The 21,289-nt window shown below is 34.0% G+C and overlaps 1 protein-coding gene across 40 annotated transcripts in view; it reads left to right on the top strand.

Moving 5' to 3' along the window:
* The window catches only part of LOC18110403 (MDIS1-interacting receptor like kinase 2), a 132,379-nt gene that overhangs the window by 47,173 nt on the left and 63,917 nt on the right, over positions 1 to 21,289 (top strand). For 8 of the 40 annotated variants that reach the window (XM_052447532.1, XM_052447513.1, XM_052447540.1 and 5 more), the window contains exon 2: positions 20,676 to 21,272. The exons of 8 other annotated variants lie outside the window; for them this stretch is intronic. In XM_052447532.1, coding sequence (XP_052303492.1) covers positions 20,676 to 21,272 — 597 coding nt within the window. Of the gene's footprint in view, positions 1 to 7,777; positions 8,160 to 8,649; positions 8,984 to 9,103; positions 9,231 to 9,295; positions 9,678 to 19,712; positions 20,449 to 20,675; positions 21,273 to 21,289 lie in introns of those variants that run through there. 24 more of the 40 variants (XM_052447535.1, XM_052447528.1, XM_052447539.1 and 21 more) reach the window with 18 other exon arrangements.

Here is a 21,289-nt window from a genome sequence, read left to right as displayed (position 1 = left end):
GGATTTTGCATTGAGGGAGGACAAGCACTTGCTTTTGATCAGCTTCTTGCTGAAGCAGCTGGGGTCGTGCTTGATGAGGGTGCACCCTTGATATATTCACTACTGTCTGGGGTGGTTAAGCATATACCCGAAGAAATATCGGAAAAGAAGGAAATCAGAAGAATAAGAGGGGTGGCAAACAGTCTTAATATAGTTGGAGATCATGATTCAGAATGGATCAGATCAATTCTAGAGGATGTTGGGGGTGCAAATGATGGTTCTTGGACATTGTTGCCTTATTTATTTGCCACCTTCATGACATCAAAGATATGGAATACTACTGGCTTCAATGTTGATACAGGGGGCTTCAAAAACAATATCCATTGTCTGGCAAGGTTGGTTTTTCTTGTCCCGCCATATTGTTGAATTGACGGGTCTGGATATACTCCTGAACACAAGAAGTTCAATGCTTCTTCGAACATGTATTGCATACGAGCTATTGATCTAAAGTCAGTGGCCCATAACTGGCATTTCTATCCAATTGTTTTTTGATTGGGTGACTGGCCATCTCCCATTTAACTATCATATTTAAATTCTGAACTGAACAGAGGTGTACTGCATTTGCTACTAATCATGGTATATTCTGTTATGAGGTCTTACGAGGAAGTATTTAACTCTTCTTGCCTTCTCTCTGTCTCACCCGCCAGGCAACTTTATTCACAGTTAATTTAGTAGGGTCATGCATTTGCCATTTTTGTACTACTAGTAAATGAAATGGTTTCTATCATCCATTATTAATTTTTTTTTCCTTACTATTGAATATTCTTTGCAGGTGCATGAATGCTGTGATTGCCGGTAGTGAGTTAGTGAGATTGGAACGCGAACATCAGCAGAGACAACAGTCTCTCTCTAATGGCCATCTTGATGAGGCTTTGGATCCTGAAATACATAGCCGTTTGTCTGCTGAAGCAAGTATAAAGTCTGCAATGCAGCTTTTTGTCAAATTTGCAACTGGTATTGTGCTAGATTCTTGGAGTGAAGCCAATAGGTAAACGTGCAATGCCTGTCATGCCCCTCACATAAATACTCGACATGCACACAAGTTGCATATTTTCATCGATTTTTGTTTGCATAAAATCTCATGGTAATTATTTTAAACCACAAGCATCATTCCTTAAAAACTCGTGTTAAATCTCTAGGGTGGCTCCATCAATAATTCTTTCAGCTCAAATACTGAGAAAGGAATGTTGATCTGAATAGTCTATTTGATTATCTTTATGACCTTTGTTTCCTTTCTCATCATTTCATGCATCTCAATCTCATCTCCCCTTTCTGTGCAGATCTAATCTTGTAGCAAAGCTGATTTTCTTGGACCAACTTTGTGAGATCTCACCGTATCTTCCAAGAAGCTCCCTCGAAGCCTATGTTCCGTACGCAATTCTCCGTTCAATTTATAGCCAGTACTACTCAAATTCTCCATCCATGCCTCTGGCACTACTAAGTGTCTCACCCCGCCATTCACCTGCTGTATCACTGTCTCACACATCTCCTGCAGTGAACCATTTTTACGATATGGATAGTGGAAGCCTTCGCAGCACGGATAATAAACATCGAAATGTTCCCCGCTCTGGGCCTTTGGATTATAGTTCAAGCAGAAAAGTTAAACTTGTCGAAGGCTCAACTTCTGGGAGCACAGGTCGTAGTCCACTACCACGGTTTGCAGTCTCAAGATCCGGGCCTTTAATGTACAAGTAGAAAACGGTGAAAATGGCAGGGTCAGGAGTGTTGATAAATTATCAGCTCCTCGTCAATCAGACAAGTTTTGCATCCTATAAATGTCATAATTATTTGTTCTTATGTTCCTCGTCGCGCTGCACCTAATCATATAAATTAATGCCCTTTGCGAGAGCAAGATGTTGTGAATATGGTTGCTCAGCCTGTAGAATCAGCACTCCTCCACTTGTGCCATTTATGATACACATGCAGATAGAATTTTATTAGGTGAATCAGATCCATGGCCACCACAGTAGCCCCACTATTTTCACTTGATGTCATAATCCAGGTAACCCTAATTACAAGTCCATGCTACGCCTGAGCTTACAGCTCAAGTGGTACCCTAGCAAAATATATAGCAATGGTAAGATATTTGATAATTGTCACTTGCTGCATCAATTTCTATGCCATCATTTTCTGAAGAAAAAAAAGGATTAGATTCGTATGAGATATGGTAGGGACCAAAAGTTTGTGGTTCTAATAAGCAGAGGTGTCAAATTTGAAATTAGGACAAACCTTAAATTTACCATTTGGTATATTTTATTTCTAATTAAAAATACAGCTTTTTTAGCTATGTTGAATTTATCTTCATCACTTCTCGTGACACGACTCTGGAGGTAGATGTCCAGTAAATCTATTAAGATATATTGTAACGAATATTATTTAACATAATGGCTTCATAATTCAATGGCTTCCATTGTCAAAGCCATTTTCCATGGCAGAATTGAAAGATGTGATGATTCACTCCCTTCAGTAATATTTGAAGACTGTTTAGCAGATATACTAACAGAAAAACCTCAAGTAAAATCTTCAACAAGTCACTGACAAGTTGAGTGTTGAAAGTACCTACACACCAATTTATCAGTTACAGATCTCCTATACAAGATGGAAATGAATATACACACAAAGGAAAATCGATGAAAAGTATTGCATCGTTACTCACTGACCCTTACGCAAAGCTGAATATATATGAAACATATTAATTTTGCAGAATAATTATCATATGATGTTCAGCAGCATGTCATTGGCCAATATATTGACATCTCTCCTATTTCTTTTATTTATTTATTTATTTTGAGCATATGAATGTTATTTGATAGTCACCTCAATTTGTGGGGTTAGGTTCACATCCTACAAACTGTTCCGGAAACATAATTGTCAGAGATTCTAAGAAAATTGCCAGAGTAGTCTATTTTCTGCCTGATTGTTTCGCCCATGACTGTAGAATGGCAGCCAGACTAATAGTCACAAATCACTCTCTGAGCTGTAAGTTTGTTGGATTGTTCTGCTTTGCTTTGCCTTTTCTTTTGCCAACAGAACCTTATCTTGACTTCATCTGCCTATTATCATTTATGACGTCCTTGATTTGCTTTTTTTCTTTAAGAGCTATTTCTTGGCCTTTTCTTTTGCTAACAAAATTAATGGTTGTTAAAATCATGATGCGACTCTTGTAAAATTATACAATTAATATATATCTAATATGTAAAATTAAATTAAAATTTAAACATTAGTAAAATTGATAAAACTCATTTAAAATAGATCAAACTCATCAACCTATATTTAATTTGTAAAATCAGATTAAAATTTGAAAATCAATAAAATTAGTTAAACTCATTTAATCTTTTTAAAATCGGTAAACTTGATCGATTTTACAAGTTTAAAAGAAACATAAAATTATACAATTTAGTAATTTGCATCTTAGCATTTTTATTGTCCAAATTTATATCTTACAAAACTTATACAATCTGATAATCAAGAGTTTAATTTTGACTATAATTATTATAATTTTTTTTAATGATATAAGTTATTTGCGGATTTTATTTTTATAAAATGAAATTAAATACCTCTTTATTTTTAACTGTTCTTTATGTAAACTACTAATATATCAATAGATATATTTCTTTGTTTTAGTTGTCAAATATATAAAATAAAAGTTGTAAATTAGCATGCTTGACTCTTGAAGTAATTAATGTTAAATAACTTATCAAAATTTGAAATGACTCGTTTTTTTTTGTAAATGACGAAGTGAGTGAGTCGATTTGTCCAAAAAATAAAGCAATCAATGTGAAAAAAAATAAAGTGTTTAGACTTTTTTATTATTTATTTTATTTTCATTTTAATTGTGTTATATTGTTAATTAATACTTAACTGAAATTATTAATATATAATCAGTTAAAATATTTTACTTTTAATTTTACGATTTGAATTTATAATTTGAATTTATATTATATATTTTATATCGTGTTAAAAAAATATTTTTTACAACCTTCATCACAACCTTACTTTTGTGTATGCCATTTAGAAATATAAAGCACAATAATGGAAGAAAGCAAATTCCAAATCTGAAAAATCAAAGAAAATTAATGTCACTGTGCTTGAATTCCAAGCCAAGGAGACCAAAACGTCAACTCTCGTCAACAATGGCAAAATATCAAAGAAAATGTATTCAGCCTCTATAATGGATGCATTATATAATGTCACTGTGCTTGGACCTGAGGCCAAATGTTTATTGGATGCACTTGTCTGAGTTCTATCCCAACATTTGATCTAGTGGGAGATATATAAAATGTTTAATTTTTATTTATCAACGTATATTTTAATAAAATATTATTACAAACCTTTATATATATAAAAGAAAAATTAGAAAACTTTAATAATACCGAATAAAAAACAAAAATTAAAAAAAACTAAAAAGTCTAATAATATTGAATAGAAAAATAAAATAGAAAAACTATTTTTTTGAGACATGAAAACTAGAAAAGCCTAATAATAATAAATAAAATAAATAAATCTTTAAATGAAAATTAATTATATTTGTTATTAGTCAAAACCTTCAAAAATAAAAACAACATAACTATCTGGAGACACATAAAATGTTTAGATTTTATTTATGAAAGTTTTGTATTGTTGTGTGGTCCCGCACCATGTGATGGGGGGACCACCACATTAATTAAGGAGGCAGCTGGCAGCCTCTTTGATTTAAAATGAAACTGTCACTGTAGAGGCAGTAGCAAAATTTGAACAAGAGAGCAGAGAAAAACCGAGAGAAAGAAAGAAGAGGAGGCAGCAGAGCAGTCTGTCTTCTTTCTTCGATTTCCAGTTCGTTCACCGTTGAATCGGGCTGAGATTTGGACAGCAGCTTCTAGACACGTTACTCTTCATTCTGAACGGTTGGATTGAAGATTGTTGGTGTGGAAGCTGGTCGTTTTGACAGAAAACGAGGTTGTCAGTGTTGTGAGCTTTTCTCTAACATTACTCTCTTTAATCTTGTTGGAATCCGAGAATAAGTTGTTCTTGATGATATATATGTTGTAGCCCTTAGTTGAATCTGAGGAAGAACAATTGTGAACCCATTATTTGTGATAGTGGAAGTTTTTAGGTGGACTTCGGTCCCGTGGTTTTTCCCGCATCGGGTTTTCCACGTAAAAAATCTTGGTGTTGATTTGTGTGATTGTTGCATTATATTTGTTCATTGTTTGATTCTGTTTTTACTGCACAAAGAGGGAAAAAGGATTGGGACTTGCGAATTGTGAATTGTATTCCGCTGAATTGATCCGGTTAGTTGTCCTAGTTTTCCCAACATGTATTTATTAAAAGGTTATTACTACAAAAAAAAATAGAAAACTTTAATAATACCGAATAAATTATTAGCCATGGTTTTGCACTTTTGCATTTTTTTCTCTCGTAATTGTACCTTTATTGGTTTAAATTATTGGCCCTATCCCAAAGTGTTCGAGTGGGATGACTTGTGATTAACTTGAATATCTAATTGTAAATGCTCCTAATTTTCTTTCTACAAGTTTTCATCCATGGCTATCGTCTGAAGGCTAACCATGTAAATATTGTCATTCCAATATTGTTTGCGCTAATTGTTTCTATACAAAAAATTAACAAAATAAATAACAAAATAAAGAAATCTTCCAAAGAAACTTTTCAAAGTGGATTCATTTGATTGATAAGAGACCGAAGAAAGGAAGAAGGATAAAACAAAAACATTAACCACGTCAATGGAAGACATCACCGTAGGTCCATAGCTGACACCCGAAGACATCCAATCAAGAATGGAAAACATTTAATTGGATAATTTAGGTTAATTTAACTTATCAGATTTAAAATTTATTTTTTAATAATTACGAGTTTAAATTTTTTAAAAATTACTAGAGATTTAAATAATTATTAACTTTAGAATTTATAAAATTAATCAAATTACACGCAAGCCGACCCGAACACCAACATTAATAATAATAATAATAATAATAAAAAAAAAGAATGGAAGACATCCAATTAAGACGCCACTGTCTATCTTCTTAAGAAATTTTCGATCATGACCAAGACAAATGAATTCCTGCACAAAGGGTATTCCAACCTTATGGCTCCCATTATATACGTATGCAGGGCTAATCATTTTATACATCCTCCTTAAGAAAGTAAACCACCAAGGCCATGGCTTCCCAAATCTTGCTCTTATCCATACCTTCCTTGTTTTTTTCCTTACTTGCTTATGCTTCCTTCTTTACTTCTTTTGCTTACTCGGCTGCCGGAGCTGAAATAGCAAATGGAAGGAAGGAAGCAGAAGCTCTTCTAAAATGGAAAGTCAGTCTTGACAACCGAAGCCAGTCTCTCCTGTCTTCATGGGCTGGAGACAGCCCTTGCAACTGGGTCGGAATCAGTTGCGACAAGTCTGGTAGTGTTACCAACATAAGCCTGCCTAATTCTAGTTTGAGAGGCAGGCTTAATACTCTCAGATTCTCTTCCTTTCCTAACTTGATTGTGCTTATCCTTCGCAACAACTCCCTCTATGGGTCCGTTCCTTCACATATAGGTAACCTTTCTAACCTCTCCATCCTTGACTTGTCTTTCAATAGCATTTCTGGCAACATTCCATCAGAAATAAGCACAATGAAAAGCATTAGAGTGTTTACCCTGTCTGAAAACCATATCGGTGGCTCCATCCCTAATGAAATAGGAATGTTGAGTTCACTTTCTCAAATAATTTGGCATGAAAATGATCTCGGAGGATTAGTCCCTGCGTCTATAAGCAATTTGAGCCACTTAACTGATCTTTATCTCAATGGAAATCAACTTTCTGGTGGCATACCACAAGAAGTTGGAAAATTGAGATCTCTTGATTTGCTTGATTTGTCGAATAACAACCTTAGTGGTGTTCTTCCTACGTCCATAGGAAACTTAAGCAACTTGTCTTTTCTTTACCTTTACGAAAACAAACTCTCTGGTTTCTTACCTAGAGAAGTAGGAATGCTTGAAGACCTATTAACCCTTCAGTTGTCCGATAATAATTTTGAAGGTCCAATCCCTACTTCCATAGGAAATATGAAATCTCTCAATTTCCTTCAACTAAAACAAAATTTTCTCACTGGTAAAATACCTGCGTCTTTTGGAAACCTCACAGGATCTCTCACTTCTTTAGATTTGTCATATAATAATCTAAATGGTACAATACCAGCATCTTTAGGAAATTTAATAATCTTATCTCAACTTCTCCTTGCGAATAACAGTCTTTTTGGTCCCATTCCTCCAGAAATGAACAATCTTACCCATTTATATTCGTTACAAATATATTCTAATAGATTGTCTGGTAATCTACCACGAGATGTGTGCCTTGGTGGATTACTTTCATATTTTAGTGCGTTGGACAATTATTTCACGGGACCTATCCCAAAAAGCTTGAGAAATTGCAGCAGCTTGTTGAGACTCAGACTTGAGAGAAACCAGCTTAGTGGAAACATATCTGAAGCTTTTGGCACACATCCCTATTTGTACTACATGGGTTTGAGTGATAATTTATTGCATGGTGAACTTTCATGGAAATGGGATCAGTTTAACAATCTGACAGTCTTCAAAATTTCTGGAAACAAAATCTCTGGAATAATACCAGCTGCTCTTGGAAAGGCAACTCATCTACAAGTTCTTGACCTCTCGTCAAATCAACTAGTTGGGAGAATTCCAAAAGAATTGGGAAATTTGAAGTTAATTGAACTTGCACTCAACGATAACAAACTTTCAGGTGATATTCCTTTCGATGTCGCATCGCTATCTGATCTCGAAAGGCTTGGCCTGGCAGCGAACAATTTTAGTGCAACAATTCTTAAACAGCTTGGCAACTGCTCAAAACTGATATTCTTGAATATGAGCAAGAATAGATTCACAGGGAATATTCCTGCTGAGATGGGGTCTTTACAGTCTCTTCAAAGTCTTGATCTCAGTTGGAATTCCCTCGTGGGAGGTATAGCACCGGAGCTTGGACAGCTGCAGCGGCTAGAGTTTCTGAACCTCTCCCATAATATGCTGTCTGGTCTCATTCCAACCAGTTTTAGTAGACTGCAAAGCCTCACTAAAGTGGATGTATCCTATAACAAGTTAGAGGGTCCCATTCCTGACATCAAAGCCTTTCGCGAAGCACCATTTGAAGCAATTAGCAACAACACCAACCTGTGTGGCAATGCTACTGGTTTGGAGGCTTGTTCTGTTCTCATGAAAAACAAAACTGTGCACAAGAAGGGCCCCAAAGTTGTCTTTTTGACTATATTTTCTCTGCTGGGTAGTTTGTTGGGCCTGATTGTAGGATTTCTTATCTTTTCCCAAAGCAGAAGAAAGAAAAGGTTAATGGAAACACCACAGAGAGATGTTGCCGCGAGATGGTGCCCTGATGGGGAACTGCTCTACGAGGACATCATTGAGGCTACTGAGGAATTCAACTCCAAATATTGCATTGGTACAGGAGGGTATGGAGCTGTTTACAAAGCTGTACTTCCATCAGAACAAGTCCTTGCCGTGAAGAAATTCCACCAAACACCAGAAGTTGAGATGACCATCTTGAAAGCTTTTAGAAGCGAGATTGATGTCTTAATGGGTATACGGCATCGAAATATTGTGAACCTGTATGGTTTCTGCTCGCATGCCAAACACTCATTTTTGGTATATGAATTTGTGGAAAGGGGAAGTTTAAGAAAGGTATTGAACGACGAGGAACAAGCAGCAAATATGGATTGGGATAAAAGGATGAATCTTATCGAAGGCGTAGCCAATGCTTTATCCTACATGCACCATGACTGCTCTCCTCCGATTATTCATAGAGACATTTCCAGCAACAATGTTCTTTTGGATTCAGAATATGAGGCTCATGTCTCTGACTTCGGCACAGCCAGGCTCTTAATGCCTGACTCATCCAATTGGACATCATTTGCTGGCACCTTTGGGTACACAGCTCCAGGTATGTAGTTAAGTTTCAATATCACCTTCTACAGTAGGTTAGTTTACAAAATTACTTGAAAACAAAATAGGTGCACAAAATTATTTTGGCAAAATATAGCATGACCAGCCTCTTTTGCAGAGTTGGCTTACACAATGAAAGTGCATGAAAAATGTGATGTGTTTAGCTTTGGAGTATTAACATTGGAAGTAATGATGGGAAAGCATCCTGGCGATTTCATCTCATCTCTGATGTTTTCTGCTTCCACCTCCTCATCATCACCAACCGGTTGCAATACACTCTTGAATGATGTTTTAGACCAGCGCCTCCCACCTCCTGAAAACGAACTTGCGGACGGTGTGGCACTTGTTGCAAAACTAGCGTTTGCTTGCTTGCAGACCGATCCCCATCATCGGCCAACAATGCGACAAGTTTCTACAGAGCTTACAACTCGTTGGCCACCATTGCCAAAGCTATTCTCCACGATAGAATTGGAAGATGAACTGGTTCACAGAAATGTTAATGGTTGAATTTTACTTTCTACTTTCCTGTCAAGAAGCCAGGAGATCAGGTGGTAATAGAGTCCCACTCCTCTCAAGAGGTGTTATTGTCTGTCTTAGATATTCAGTCCAAAGTCTTACATTTCGTCTATTTTTTCGCCTACTGCTTGTGTATATTAAATGCAGAAACAAGAAACAGAGTTTTCCCATTTCGAGCGTAAATTCGCCAGGTGAAATATTTCACATTTTTTTGTTTTCTTTAGCAACAATGGAAGAAATCAACATATTTTCTCCTTTTTTTGTTTTCCAATAAACGAAAATGAATTATAATAAGCTCTTGATTTTATTTTTTAATTGGTAATGATAATAAGCTTCTTTCAATATTGCCAAATCAGCAATAATACAACTAAAAATCTTGATGATATAATAAAAACCACTCCCTTTAATTTCCACAATTAAAACAAACTTGTCCTAAAAGAAGTGGCCACTGCTTTCTATTTTCTTAAATTATTGACAAAGTTTTTTTTTATATATTGTTTTTTTTCCAAAAGAAACTTCACTTCAAGAACGGCAAACTACACTTCCAGCTATAAGCAATTGAATATACCTTCTGTTATGTAACTATTCAAAGGGAAATTACGTAACTATTTATATGCACTCTTGTTGACTGAAAAAGACAACGAAACCATAGCAACATTACCTAAGAAACTAGTCCCTGCTAATCAGATTCTTTTTGCAAGCAGGTGGCAAAACAAAATTTAATTATCTACTATTCATGTACAATAAATTATTTAATAATTTAATTATATATCATATTTTTTAAAATATTTTAATATTTATTATAACTATTTATTTATATTATCTTTATTATTTTTAAACAGAAACAGTAATAACTTTTACACTCATTAAAAATACCTAACACAAATTTTATAAATTTTAATAGCTTTTCAACTTGATAACCGGTGCTTAAAAATTTTTATTGATTAAAATTGTTTATTATAAAACTAAAATAAAAAAGTAATAAAAAAATACTGTATCTATTTTCTCGGTATATATTGAATTTAAATTATTATTTATTATTTATTTTTGAAAAAAAATACTATTTTATCACTTAAATTTATTAAAAAAATATTTTCTTAAAATTAATAAGGGTGCAAATAATACATAATTTAACTTCTATAATATCATAATGTTTTGACAATTTGAAGTATCTTGATATTAATTGATTTAATTCGAGAGATAATTTATTTATTTATTTGTTTCTGCTTTTACATGTAGTTTACGGGGTATTTTTAGGTTGAATGGTTGTTTAAATTGACGTTAGAGTTTAAATTTTTAAATTGAATAATTATTTTACAATAAATTTAAAACTTTTTATTATGATATACAAACCAGATACCAGCACACAATATCATAATTTTTATATTAAAGAAATGGTAGCTCGGAGGAACTCTTCCCCTGGCCACTGTTACCTAATCTTACATTACGAGCTAGCTAAATTGATTTGATTGATCAAAATGAACCGACAAAAGGGTAAACTGAGCCCGAAACCCAAAGACAAGTTTTCTTATAATAACAATGACAAATGTTTACTTCCATTTTCCATGACAGACTTGCCTATGAAGGTCCTGTAGACAGACTAGTAAAGTTTCCAGAACTTGCCTGGGTCACTGTCACCGATCTGCCTATTATGGCCAATTGGTTTTGATAAACTTAGTCTGCACGTTAGTACTTTAAACACTTTGAAATTCCTTATTGGAACTCAGCACACAAAGCACATTAATGAAGATATCTGTTTATGTTTGGAGGATAGAGATTATATGTTCAAAATACAGGAGATAGACCCGCTGTATTATCCAGAATTTGAGATGATGTGTAACGACCACCAGACCTCAAAACCTCATCTACTGCATCTACAAGTTGAATTTATGTTCCCAGAAATCAAAGATGACCTTCACATGCTATCAGACAATTTCTCCATTGACGTCAATAGCATCAGTTCAGAGTGTGATGTATGGGAAAAAAATTGTGCAGCATGGATTTTGGATCTACCAGTGGAGTTGTTGTTCCCAGAAATCAAATATGGTCTTCTCACGTCAGCAGACAGCCCTTCCATTGGTAACAGCGTGTAATGCATTGGAAAAGAATTGTGAAGCACAAAATTTTGACATAACAGGGGCATCAATTGATCAGACAAATCCTACTCACCACATGGTACTTGGAAGGAATAGAAGAAAAGTTAAACTTCAATCCCAAAGCGGCAGCATTCAAGAAACAGTGGAGCACCTGGAAGATAGCTCTTCAGAATCAATGGAATCAGGTATTAAACAGGGGAATTCCAGATTTACTAAGCAGAAACAGCCGCAGGGTGCATATACTATGGAGAGAGATGAAGAGGTTCAGAATATGTTGAATGATGGGGTAAGATTGGGTCTGGGTGACATACAGGAACTGAATGTTTTTGCTGAATCGATCTGGGAAACTGTGAACAAGGAATTTGAAACTGTTTAACATGAAAATAGCTAAACGTCAAGCTATTTAAAAGGTGCTTATTCACCATGAGATAGATGTTTGTTTACTGCTTGAGATTAAGCGGGCAGCCAGCACAGATAAATTTGTCAAGTACTTTCGTTGGAATAAACAGAATATATATTAGATGGACTTCTATAGATGCTGTTGGGAAATCCGGTGGTGTTTTAGTCTTACGGAATGATAACAACTTCAGAGTTAACTCCATAGAATATGGGGGACAGTGGATTGCTATCTTTGGTGTTCATTCTTCTTTAGATTTTGCTTGTGCCATAGTGGGAGTCTGTGCAGCTAGTTCAGTTTTATAACGAAACGAAATTAAAATTTTGTTAAATGATGAGCTGTTCTTTCCAAATTGAAAGCCAGATTCAACATGAGCATATCCAACTGAAAATTCCATCTTGATTCATGTTGGTTGTCACACAAAATATTCAGGAAATAAAAATGAAAATTTATACAATAATCCTGTATTTGTAACCTGTTACAAAATTACTCATGGCAAATCCCAGCACAAAGATTATAATTCTTTTGGCTTCAATCAAAACGCTAGCTATTACTGAAGGAGTCGAGTTTTAATTTAATAAAAAGTCAACTTCTAAATTATACTAACTTATTATAATACTTTCATCATCAAAACAAATTGATTTGAGCGAATTATTACCAAACACACTTCTAATTTAATTCCTTTGTTAGAATCCTCATTGTTCCTCAAAATTATCCCTAACCTTTTGTCACTGCTCTGCCCATTCCTGGCTTTTTAAGAATTCATTATTTGTCAACCATCTAGGTGGTGGCCTAGTGGTAAGAGCTTGGAACTAAGGGGTTTGCTTCCTCTTAGGTCTCAGGTTCGAACCCTGTGGTCGCTCATATGATGGCCACTGGAGGCTTACATGGTCGTTAACTTCAGGGCCCGTGGGATTAGTCGAGGTGCGCGCAAGCTGGCCCGGACACCCACGATAATCAAAAAAAAAAAAAGAATTCATTATTTGTCTTATTTAATCCTTAATTGTGTTTTTATTTTTATTTTTATTTTATTTTGGGACAACTGTCTTTCTTTTAAAAATCTAATCAACTTTTGTGTATAAAATATTTTGATGCAAATTATTTTGTTTTTGGAATTGGAATACGAAGGTAAAAAATGATTGGATGTGAACCAATGAGTTAGTTGGACTTTTTATTATTATTATTATTATTTCTATTTATATTTCTAGCATTTTGGCTGAGTGGCCCCAGAGGAAAACATGTCATTGTCACGTTACTCATCTGATAAGTTGCGCAACTGCTCGTCATCTTAGGCGCGTGTAAGATAATGGCTTCTTCTTCTTCTTTTTTTTCTTTTTTTTTGGGGTCTGTATCTTGTAAGTTGATTTTTCTTACCTCTAGCAAGAGGTGGATTTTTAGAAAGGCATCATCCGCAACTTATCCGATGAGTTACGTCACAATGACATGTTTTTCTCTTGAGCCACGATGCTAGAAATATATATATATATATATATATATATATATATATATATATATATATAAACTAACTTTTATTTAATATTAAAAATATATATTGCATATACATTTGTAATCTTAGATATTAAAAAATAAAATGATTTTTAAATATTTTTAAATATTAGTTTAATTTTCTTAACTTTAATAAACTGGTTATTAAAACTCAAAATGCATGCTAATATATATATATTTTTTTTTTGTATGAAAATATGATATGAAAATTTCTTGTAAGCTTGAAAGCCTTTAATCGAATGTATGAAAATAAAATATTTTTTTATACATAATTTTTTTAATATTTCAGAGAAAACTGGATATTTTAATACCGGATTTGTAACTTTATAATATAAAACTACAAACCAATATTAAGCAAAAATGATAGAAAAATACGCGAGAAAATCAAAAATTTTAAAAGGATTTTTTTGAAATTTTTATAGTACAAATTTAAATCTTAATCAAATTAGTCTCTAATTCAATTAATATAAGATTTTATCAAGCACCTTGAAGTCTCAAGATTATACAAAGAAAAGGAAATATCAACACATAAAATTTTACATGCATATAAAATTTTATCAAGCACCATAAAATTTTTCATAGGATTTTTAATAGTACAAGATTTGCAAAAATAAAGTCATGGGATCAACAAAACTTTGGTATGATTAGTTTACTTTTTTTTACTATTATTATTATTCTTGGTAGCTATTTTTTATAAATAAATATTGATTTTTTTTAATTTATTTATGGGATTCATTTTCTCCACATGTCAATGCATCTTGATCACTTGAATATTTTTCAATCTCAATCCTCAATAAAATAAAATAAAATCAAATTTTAAACACTTAAATAAATAGAATAAAAGGTTAAAGAATTTTCTACAATATTCCATCTTCTTTGTACCTGTACAAAAGCAAATATTAACAAAATTTATAGTTACGAGGCTAAAAAAAAACCTCACGAGATTTAGAGCCAGTTAGATATTGTGATAGTAATTGTTTTTAAAATTATTTTTTTGTTTAGAAATACATTAAAATATTTTTAAAAAAAAATTATTTTTAATATCAATACATCAAAATCATTTAAAAATATAAAAAATAAAATTTAATATTTTTTTTTCCAAAAAGGCTCTTAACATCCAAGTCAATGATTGGCATTATACAAATAGTCTTCATCTCTTACTAATCAGGAGTCATGGAATGGTGGGGTACAAGCTAGCTATTGTTAATTGTAAAGTTCGGATTTCACATCATAGATAGAACCTGAAATAATTAGGGTAATTAAGGGAGAGAGAGAGTTAGATTTGTTGTTTAACACAAGCAATGAATAACTAGGAGAAAAAACAAGAAAATATTATAAAAATGGTTGAAGGATGATCACCCAATGCAGAGTCTCGTATTTTTTTTAATCATGGAATATAATAATTTTATTAAGCACATAATGGTGCAAAATAATGTATCTCTCATATTTTATTAAAAAAAAAAATTGTTAAAATGGGTCCGTAGCTGAAATTAACCCCAACACAAGTATTCTAATAATTGTGACAAATACTTCATTTCCCTTCTAGAATTGCAATTTAAATTAGTCTACACGTACTCTTTCTAGGATACGATTGAATATTTCATGTTGATCTATCGCGAACTGATTTTTGATTAATGATCAACACATAAATAAGGGTGGTTTTTTTAAGGTTTTATATTTATATGAATCCAAATTTAAATACGAACTTATCTTTTAAATAATTCAATTAGAATTATTCACAATACTAATATAAAATTAATTTTATAATATAATTTGATTGTCTTAATACAAAAGTTAAATATAACGCCGAATTATTTCACCTGATGGAATTTGAACATAACCTAAACTAATCGAACCCAATTCACCTGATAAAACTCTATTGTCGGGTCAACGGGTCAACTGAATTGACCAACTAGTCAACTACTATGCAAACCAACCAGTCAGCCAATTTAGACCATTTAGTTAGCTAGTATCAACAATTGAACCGGATGACTAGTTGATGGAGATTTCTAGAATCCCGACCTGCTAGTAAAAAATCTACATAACCCAAAAATAACAACCATTTTGTTCTTTAATAAACTCATAATTCAGATATCAACCCAGTTCATTTTAGTCCAACTAACACCCTAAAATATTAATTAAAAACTCTTAAATCATTCGTATATCAAATTAATATATTAAACATTTTAGAACCCTAAAACATTTTTTTAATCCATCAATTATCAAATTCCCAATAAAAAACAACAGGTAAGGTCGTCGTAAAACTTACTTATTTCATCAACCCTTTATAAAATAAGCTTAAGTTTAAAGATAGCTGAATCCTTTGATATTTTGATAGGATAGTCACGGTGAGATAAGAAAAAGAGAAAAGAGAGACAACAATGTTCCGACAACCTTTTCTTTAAATACCTAGATTAATTAGGTTGGATTTGTGCTAAATATTTGCCTTGGATGTGATGGGACAAAACATGGGTCTCAGAATTATGGTAATTACATGTGAATACGAATGAAGCCGCGTCCGAAAATGTGAAACACGAGAAAGCTGTAGATTTCAGAATTCGTGAAAAACATCCGTTGGTTGACTTAACGTTCTAAGCTTTTGAGATTTCACATGAATGTAGTTCCAATCATGAATGGAAGACCAAAGTATTCTACACCTCTTCAGACGCAACTGTCTATCTTCTTTTTACGTGCCCACATAAGAAATTCTCGATCATGACCAAGACAAACAAATTCCTGCAATAACCATGAATGGAAGTTTCCACCTTGTGGCTCCCATGTATAAATGTATGCAGGGAAAATCATTGTTAGGGAACTTAATTGAAAAAAAGTAAAGCTTCTTTTTGACCATCCAATAATAATATATAGTCATAACATGAGAAGAAAACTATTTTTCTTGAGAGATGAAAACTAGAAAAGCCTAATAATAATAAATAAAATAAATAAATCTTTCTTTACTTGCTTATGCTCTCATCCATACCTTTGTTGTTTATTTCTTTACTTGCTTATGCTTCCTTCTTTACTTCTTTTGCTTACTCAGCTACTGGAGCTGAAGTAGCAAATGGAAGGAAACAAGCAGAAGCTCTTCTAAGATATTAAAACGGAAAAATCTATTAAATAATAAATTCTTGTTTCTTATTCGAAACAAGAATGCCTTGTTTTTTTTTCTTGGAAAAAATATTTTTTTCAAAAACATGAAGAAAAATAAACACGCTATTCACATCCAAGTCAAGGACCGACAGTACACAAATAGTCTTCATCTCCTAATAATCAGGAGTCATGGAATGATGGGGTACAACCTAGCTATTATTAATTGTAAAGTTCGGATTTCACATCATAGATAAAACCTAAAATAATTAGGGTAGTTAGGGAGAGAGAGAGAGAGAGTTAGATTTGTTGTTTAACACAAGAAATGAATATCGATCTACGAGAAAAAACAAGAAAAAAATATATAAAAAAAATCCTTGAAGGATGATCACCCAATGCAGAGTTTCGTATTTTTTTTAATCATGGAATATAGTAATCTTATTATATAAGCACATAATGGTGCAAAATAATATATCTCTTGTATTTCATATATAAAAAAATCATCCGAGAATTAATGGATCCATAGCTGAAACCCCAACATAAATATTCTAATAATTATGACAAATTAATACTTCATCTATCACGCAATTAAATATTCCATCTTGATTAATTAATGTTCATCGTAACACAAAATATTCAGGAAATAAAAATGAAAATTTATACAATAATCCTGTGTTTGTAACCCGTTGCAAAATTACTCATGGCAAATCCCAACACAAAGATTATAATTCTTTTTGGCATGGAATTTATAAATTGATTTAATTTATTTTTTTGAACTTTTGAGTCAAAGTAAAGTTATAAATATTGTTAGTTAGAAACAATTTTATGGCTTCAATCAAAACGTTATCACTAAAGGAGTCGAGTTTTAATTTAATAAAAAGTCAACTTCTAAAGTACACACTTCTAATTTATTTCCTGTTAGAATCCGATGATGCCGCTTTTTCCCAACTCTTTGAATCATAGACGAGTCTAGTCAGTCCCTAATCTTCTGTGGTGGCCTGACTTTGCATACAAGTCAATTATAAAAAATAATTTTAGGATTACGACTATTTTTCGCGGATCATGTTAAACAGAGGCTAGTTAATAGAGAGAGATGAATTCTACAAACAAATTAAAATCAGTTCGAAGAAGTGCCAATTAATAACGCTCCTAATCTCCTTTCTAACCATCAGCAAACGACATGAATTTCATGGGAAACGTCACCACAGCTCAAACCCAAAGACATGCAATCATGAATGGAAGACCAAAGTATTCTACACCTCTTCAGACGCAACTGTCTATTGACCAAGACAAACAAATTCCTTTCCGGCTCAAGGAAAGTTTCCACCTTGTGACTCCAAAGGCATGTATAAATGTATGCAGGGAACTTAATTGAAAAAAAGTAAAGCTTCTTTTTGACCATCCAATAATAATAGTCATAACATGAGAAGAAAACTATTTTTTTTTTTGAGACATGAAAACTAGAAAATAATAATAAATAAAATAAATAAATCTTTAAATGAAAAATAACTATATTTGTAATTAGTCAGAACCTTCAAAAATAAAAACATCATAACTATGTGGAGACACATAAAATGTTTAAATTTTTATTTATGAAAGTTTTGTTTTTATTAAAAGGTTATTACTATAAAAAAAATAGAAAACTTTAATAATACCGAATAAAGTATTAGCCATGGTTTTGCACTTTTGCATGGCCCCCTAATTGCACCTTTATTGTTTTAAATTATTGGCCCTATCCTGAAGTCTTCGAGTGGGATGACTTGCACTTTTGCAGAAACTTTTCAAAGTGGATTCATTTGATTGATATAACAAAAGCATTAACCACGTGAATGTTGTTCCACACTTGAAATTTCATGGGAAACATCACCGTAGGTCCATAGCTGAAACCCGAAGATATCCAATCAAGAATGGAAGACGTCCAATTAAGACGCAGCTGTCTATCTTCTTAAGAAATCTTCGATCATGACCAAGACAAATGAATTCCTGCATATATATACCCATGCAGGGCTAATCATTTTATACATCCTCCTTAAGAAAGTAAACCACCAAGGCCATGGCTTCCCAAATCTTGCTCTTATCCATACCTTTGTTGTTTTTTTCCTTACTTGCTTACGCTTCCCTCTTTACTTCTTTTGCTTACTCGGCTGTCGGAGCTGAAGTAGCAAATGGAAGGAAGGAAGCGGAAGCTCTTCTAGAATGGAAAGTCAGTCTTGACAACCGAAGCCAATCTCTCCTGTCTTCATGGGCTGGAGACAGCCCTTGCAACTGGGTCGGAATCAGTTGCGACAAGTCTGGTAGTGTTACCAACATAAGCCTGCCTAATTCTAGTTTGAGAGGTACCCTAAATAGTCTCAGATTCCCTTCCTTTCCTAACTTGATTTATCTTATCCTTCACAACAACTCGCTCTATGGGTCCATTCCTCCACATATAGGTAACCTTATCAGACTTGACTTGTCTTTAAATAGCATTTCTGGCAACATACCACCAGAGGTTGGAAAATTGGTATCTCTTTATTTGCTTGATTTGTCAAATAACAACCTTAGTGGTGGTCTTCCTACGTCCATAGGAAACTTAAGCAACTTGTCTTTCCTTTACCTTTACGGCAACGAACTCTCTGGTTTCATACCTAGGGAAGTAGGAATGCTTGAACATCTATCTGCCCTTCAGTTGCTCGGAAATAATTTTGAAGGTCCAATCCCTGCTTCCATAGGAAACATGAAATCTCTCACCAGTTTACTTTTGTCATCTAATTATCTAACTGGTGCAATACCAGCATCTTTAGGAAACTTAGGAAACCTGACTACTTTAGCTTTGTCATCTAATCATCTAAATGGTACAATACCAGCATCTTTAGGAAACTTAGGAAACCTGAATACCCTTGTGTTGTCATTTAATAATCTAACTGGTACAATACCAGCATCTCTAGGCAATTTAAGAAGCTTATCTGTACTTAGCCTTGGGAATAACAATCTTTTTGGTCCTATTCCTCCAGAAATGAACAATCTTACACATTTGTATTCGTTACAAATATATTCTAATAGATTGTCTGGTAATCTTCCACGAGATGTGTGCCTTGGTGGATTACTTTCATATTTTGCTGCAGATTATAATTATATCACGGGACCTATCCCAAAAAGCTTGAGAAATTGCAGCAGCTTGTTGAGACTCAGACTTGAGAGAAACCAACTTAGTGGAAACATATCTGAAGCTTTTGGCACACATCCTCATTTGTACTACATGGATTTAAGTGATAATGAATTGCATGGTGAACTTTCATTGAAATGGGAGCAGTTTAACAATCTGACAACCTTCAAGATTTCTGGAAACAAGATTTCTGGAGAAATACCAGCAGCTCTTGGAAAGGCAACTCATCTACAAGCTCTTGACCTCTCGTCAAATCAAATAGTTGGGAGAATTCCAAAGGAATTGGGAAATTTAAAGTTCATTGAACTTGCACTCAACGATAACAAGCTTTCAGGTGATATTCCTTTCGATGTCGCATCGCTATCTGATCTCGAAAGGCTTGGCCTGGCCGCGAACAATTTTAGGGAAACAATTCTTAAACAGCTTGGCAACTGCTCAAAACTGATATTCTTGAATATGAGCAAGAATAGATTCTCAGGGAGTATTCCAGCTGAGATGGGGTCTTTACAGTCTCTTGAAAGTCTTGATCTCAGTTGGAATTCCCTGATGGGAGGTATAGCACCGGAGCTTGGACAGCTGCAGCGGCTAGAGTTTCTGAACCTCTCCCATAATATGCTGTCTGGTCTCATTCCAACCAGTTTTAGTAGACTGCAAGGCCTCACTAAAGTGGATGTATCCTATAACAAGTTAGAGGGTCCCATTCCTGACATCAAAGCCTTTCACGAGGCACCATTTGAAGCAATTAGCAACAACACCAACCTGTGTGGCAATGCTACTGGTTTGGAGGCTTGTTCAGCTCTCATGAAAAACAAAACTGAGCACAAGAAGGGCCCCAAAGTTGTCTTTTTTACTGTATTTTCTCTGCTGGGTAGTTTGTTGGGCCTGATTGTAGGTTTTATTATCTTTTCCCAAAGCAGAAGAAAGAAAAGGTTAGTGGAAACACCACAAAAAGATGTTCCCGCGAGATGGTGCCCTGATGGGGAACTGCGCTACGAGGACATCATTGAGGCTACTGAGGAATTCGACTCCAAATATTGCATTGGTACTGGAGGGTATGGAGCTGTATACAAAGCTGTACTTCCATCAGAACAAGTCCTTGCCGTGAAGAAGTTTCACCAAACACCAGAAGTTGAGATGAGCAGCTTGAAAGCTTTTAGAAGCGAGATTGATGTCTTAATGGGTATACGGCATCGAAATATTGTGAAGCTGTATGGTTTCTGCTCGCATGCCAAACACTCATTTTTGGTATATGAATTTGTGGAAAGGGGAAGTTTAAGAAAGGTACTGAACGACGAGGAACAAGCAGTAAAGATGGATTGGGATAAAAGGATGAATCTTATCAAAGGCGTAGCAAATGCTTTATCCTACATGCACCATGACTGCTCTCCTCCGATTATTCATAGAGACATTTCCAGCAACAATGTTCTTTTGGATTCAGAATATGAGGCTCATGTCTCTGACTTCGGCACAGCCAGGCTCTTAATGCCTGACTCATCCAATTGGACATCATTTGCTGGCACCTTTGGGTACACAGCTCCAGGTATGTAGTTAAGTTTC

This window comes from Populus trichocarpa, chromosome 15 (assembly GCF_000002775.5).
Source record: "Populus trichocarpa isolate Nisqually-1 chromosome 15, P.trichocarpa_v4.1, whole genome shotgun sequence".
Classification (NCBI taxonomy): Eukaryota; Viridiplantae; Streptophyta; class Magnoliopsida; order Malpighiales; family Salicaceae; genus Populus; species Populus trichocarpa.
Note: the sequence above shows the minus strand (reverse complement) of the source record. Positions and strands in the feature narration are given on the sequence as shown.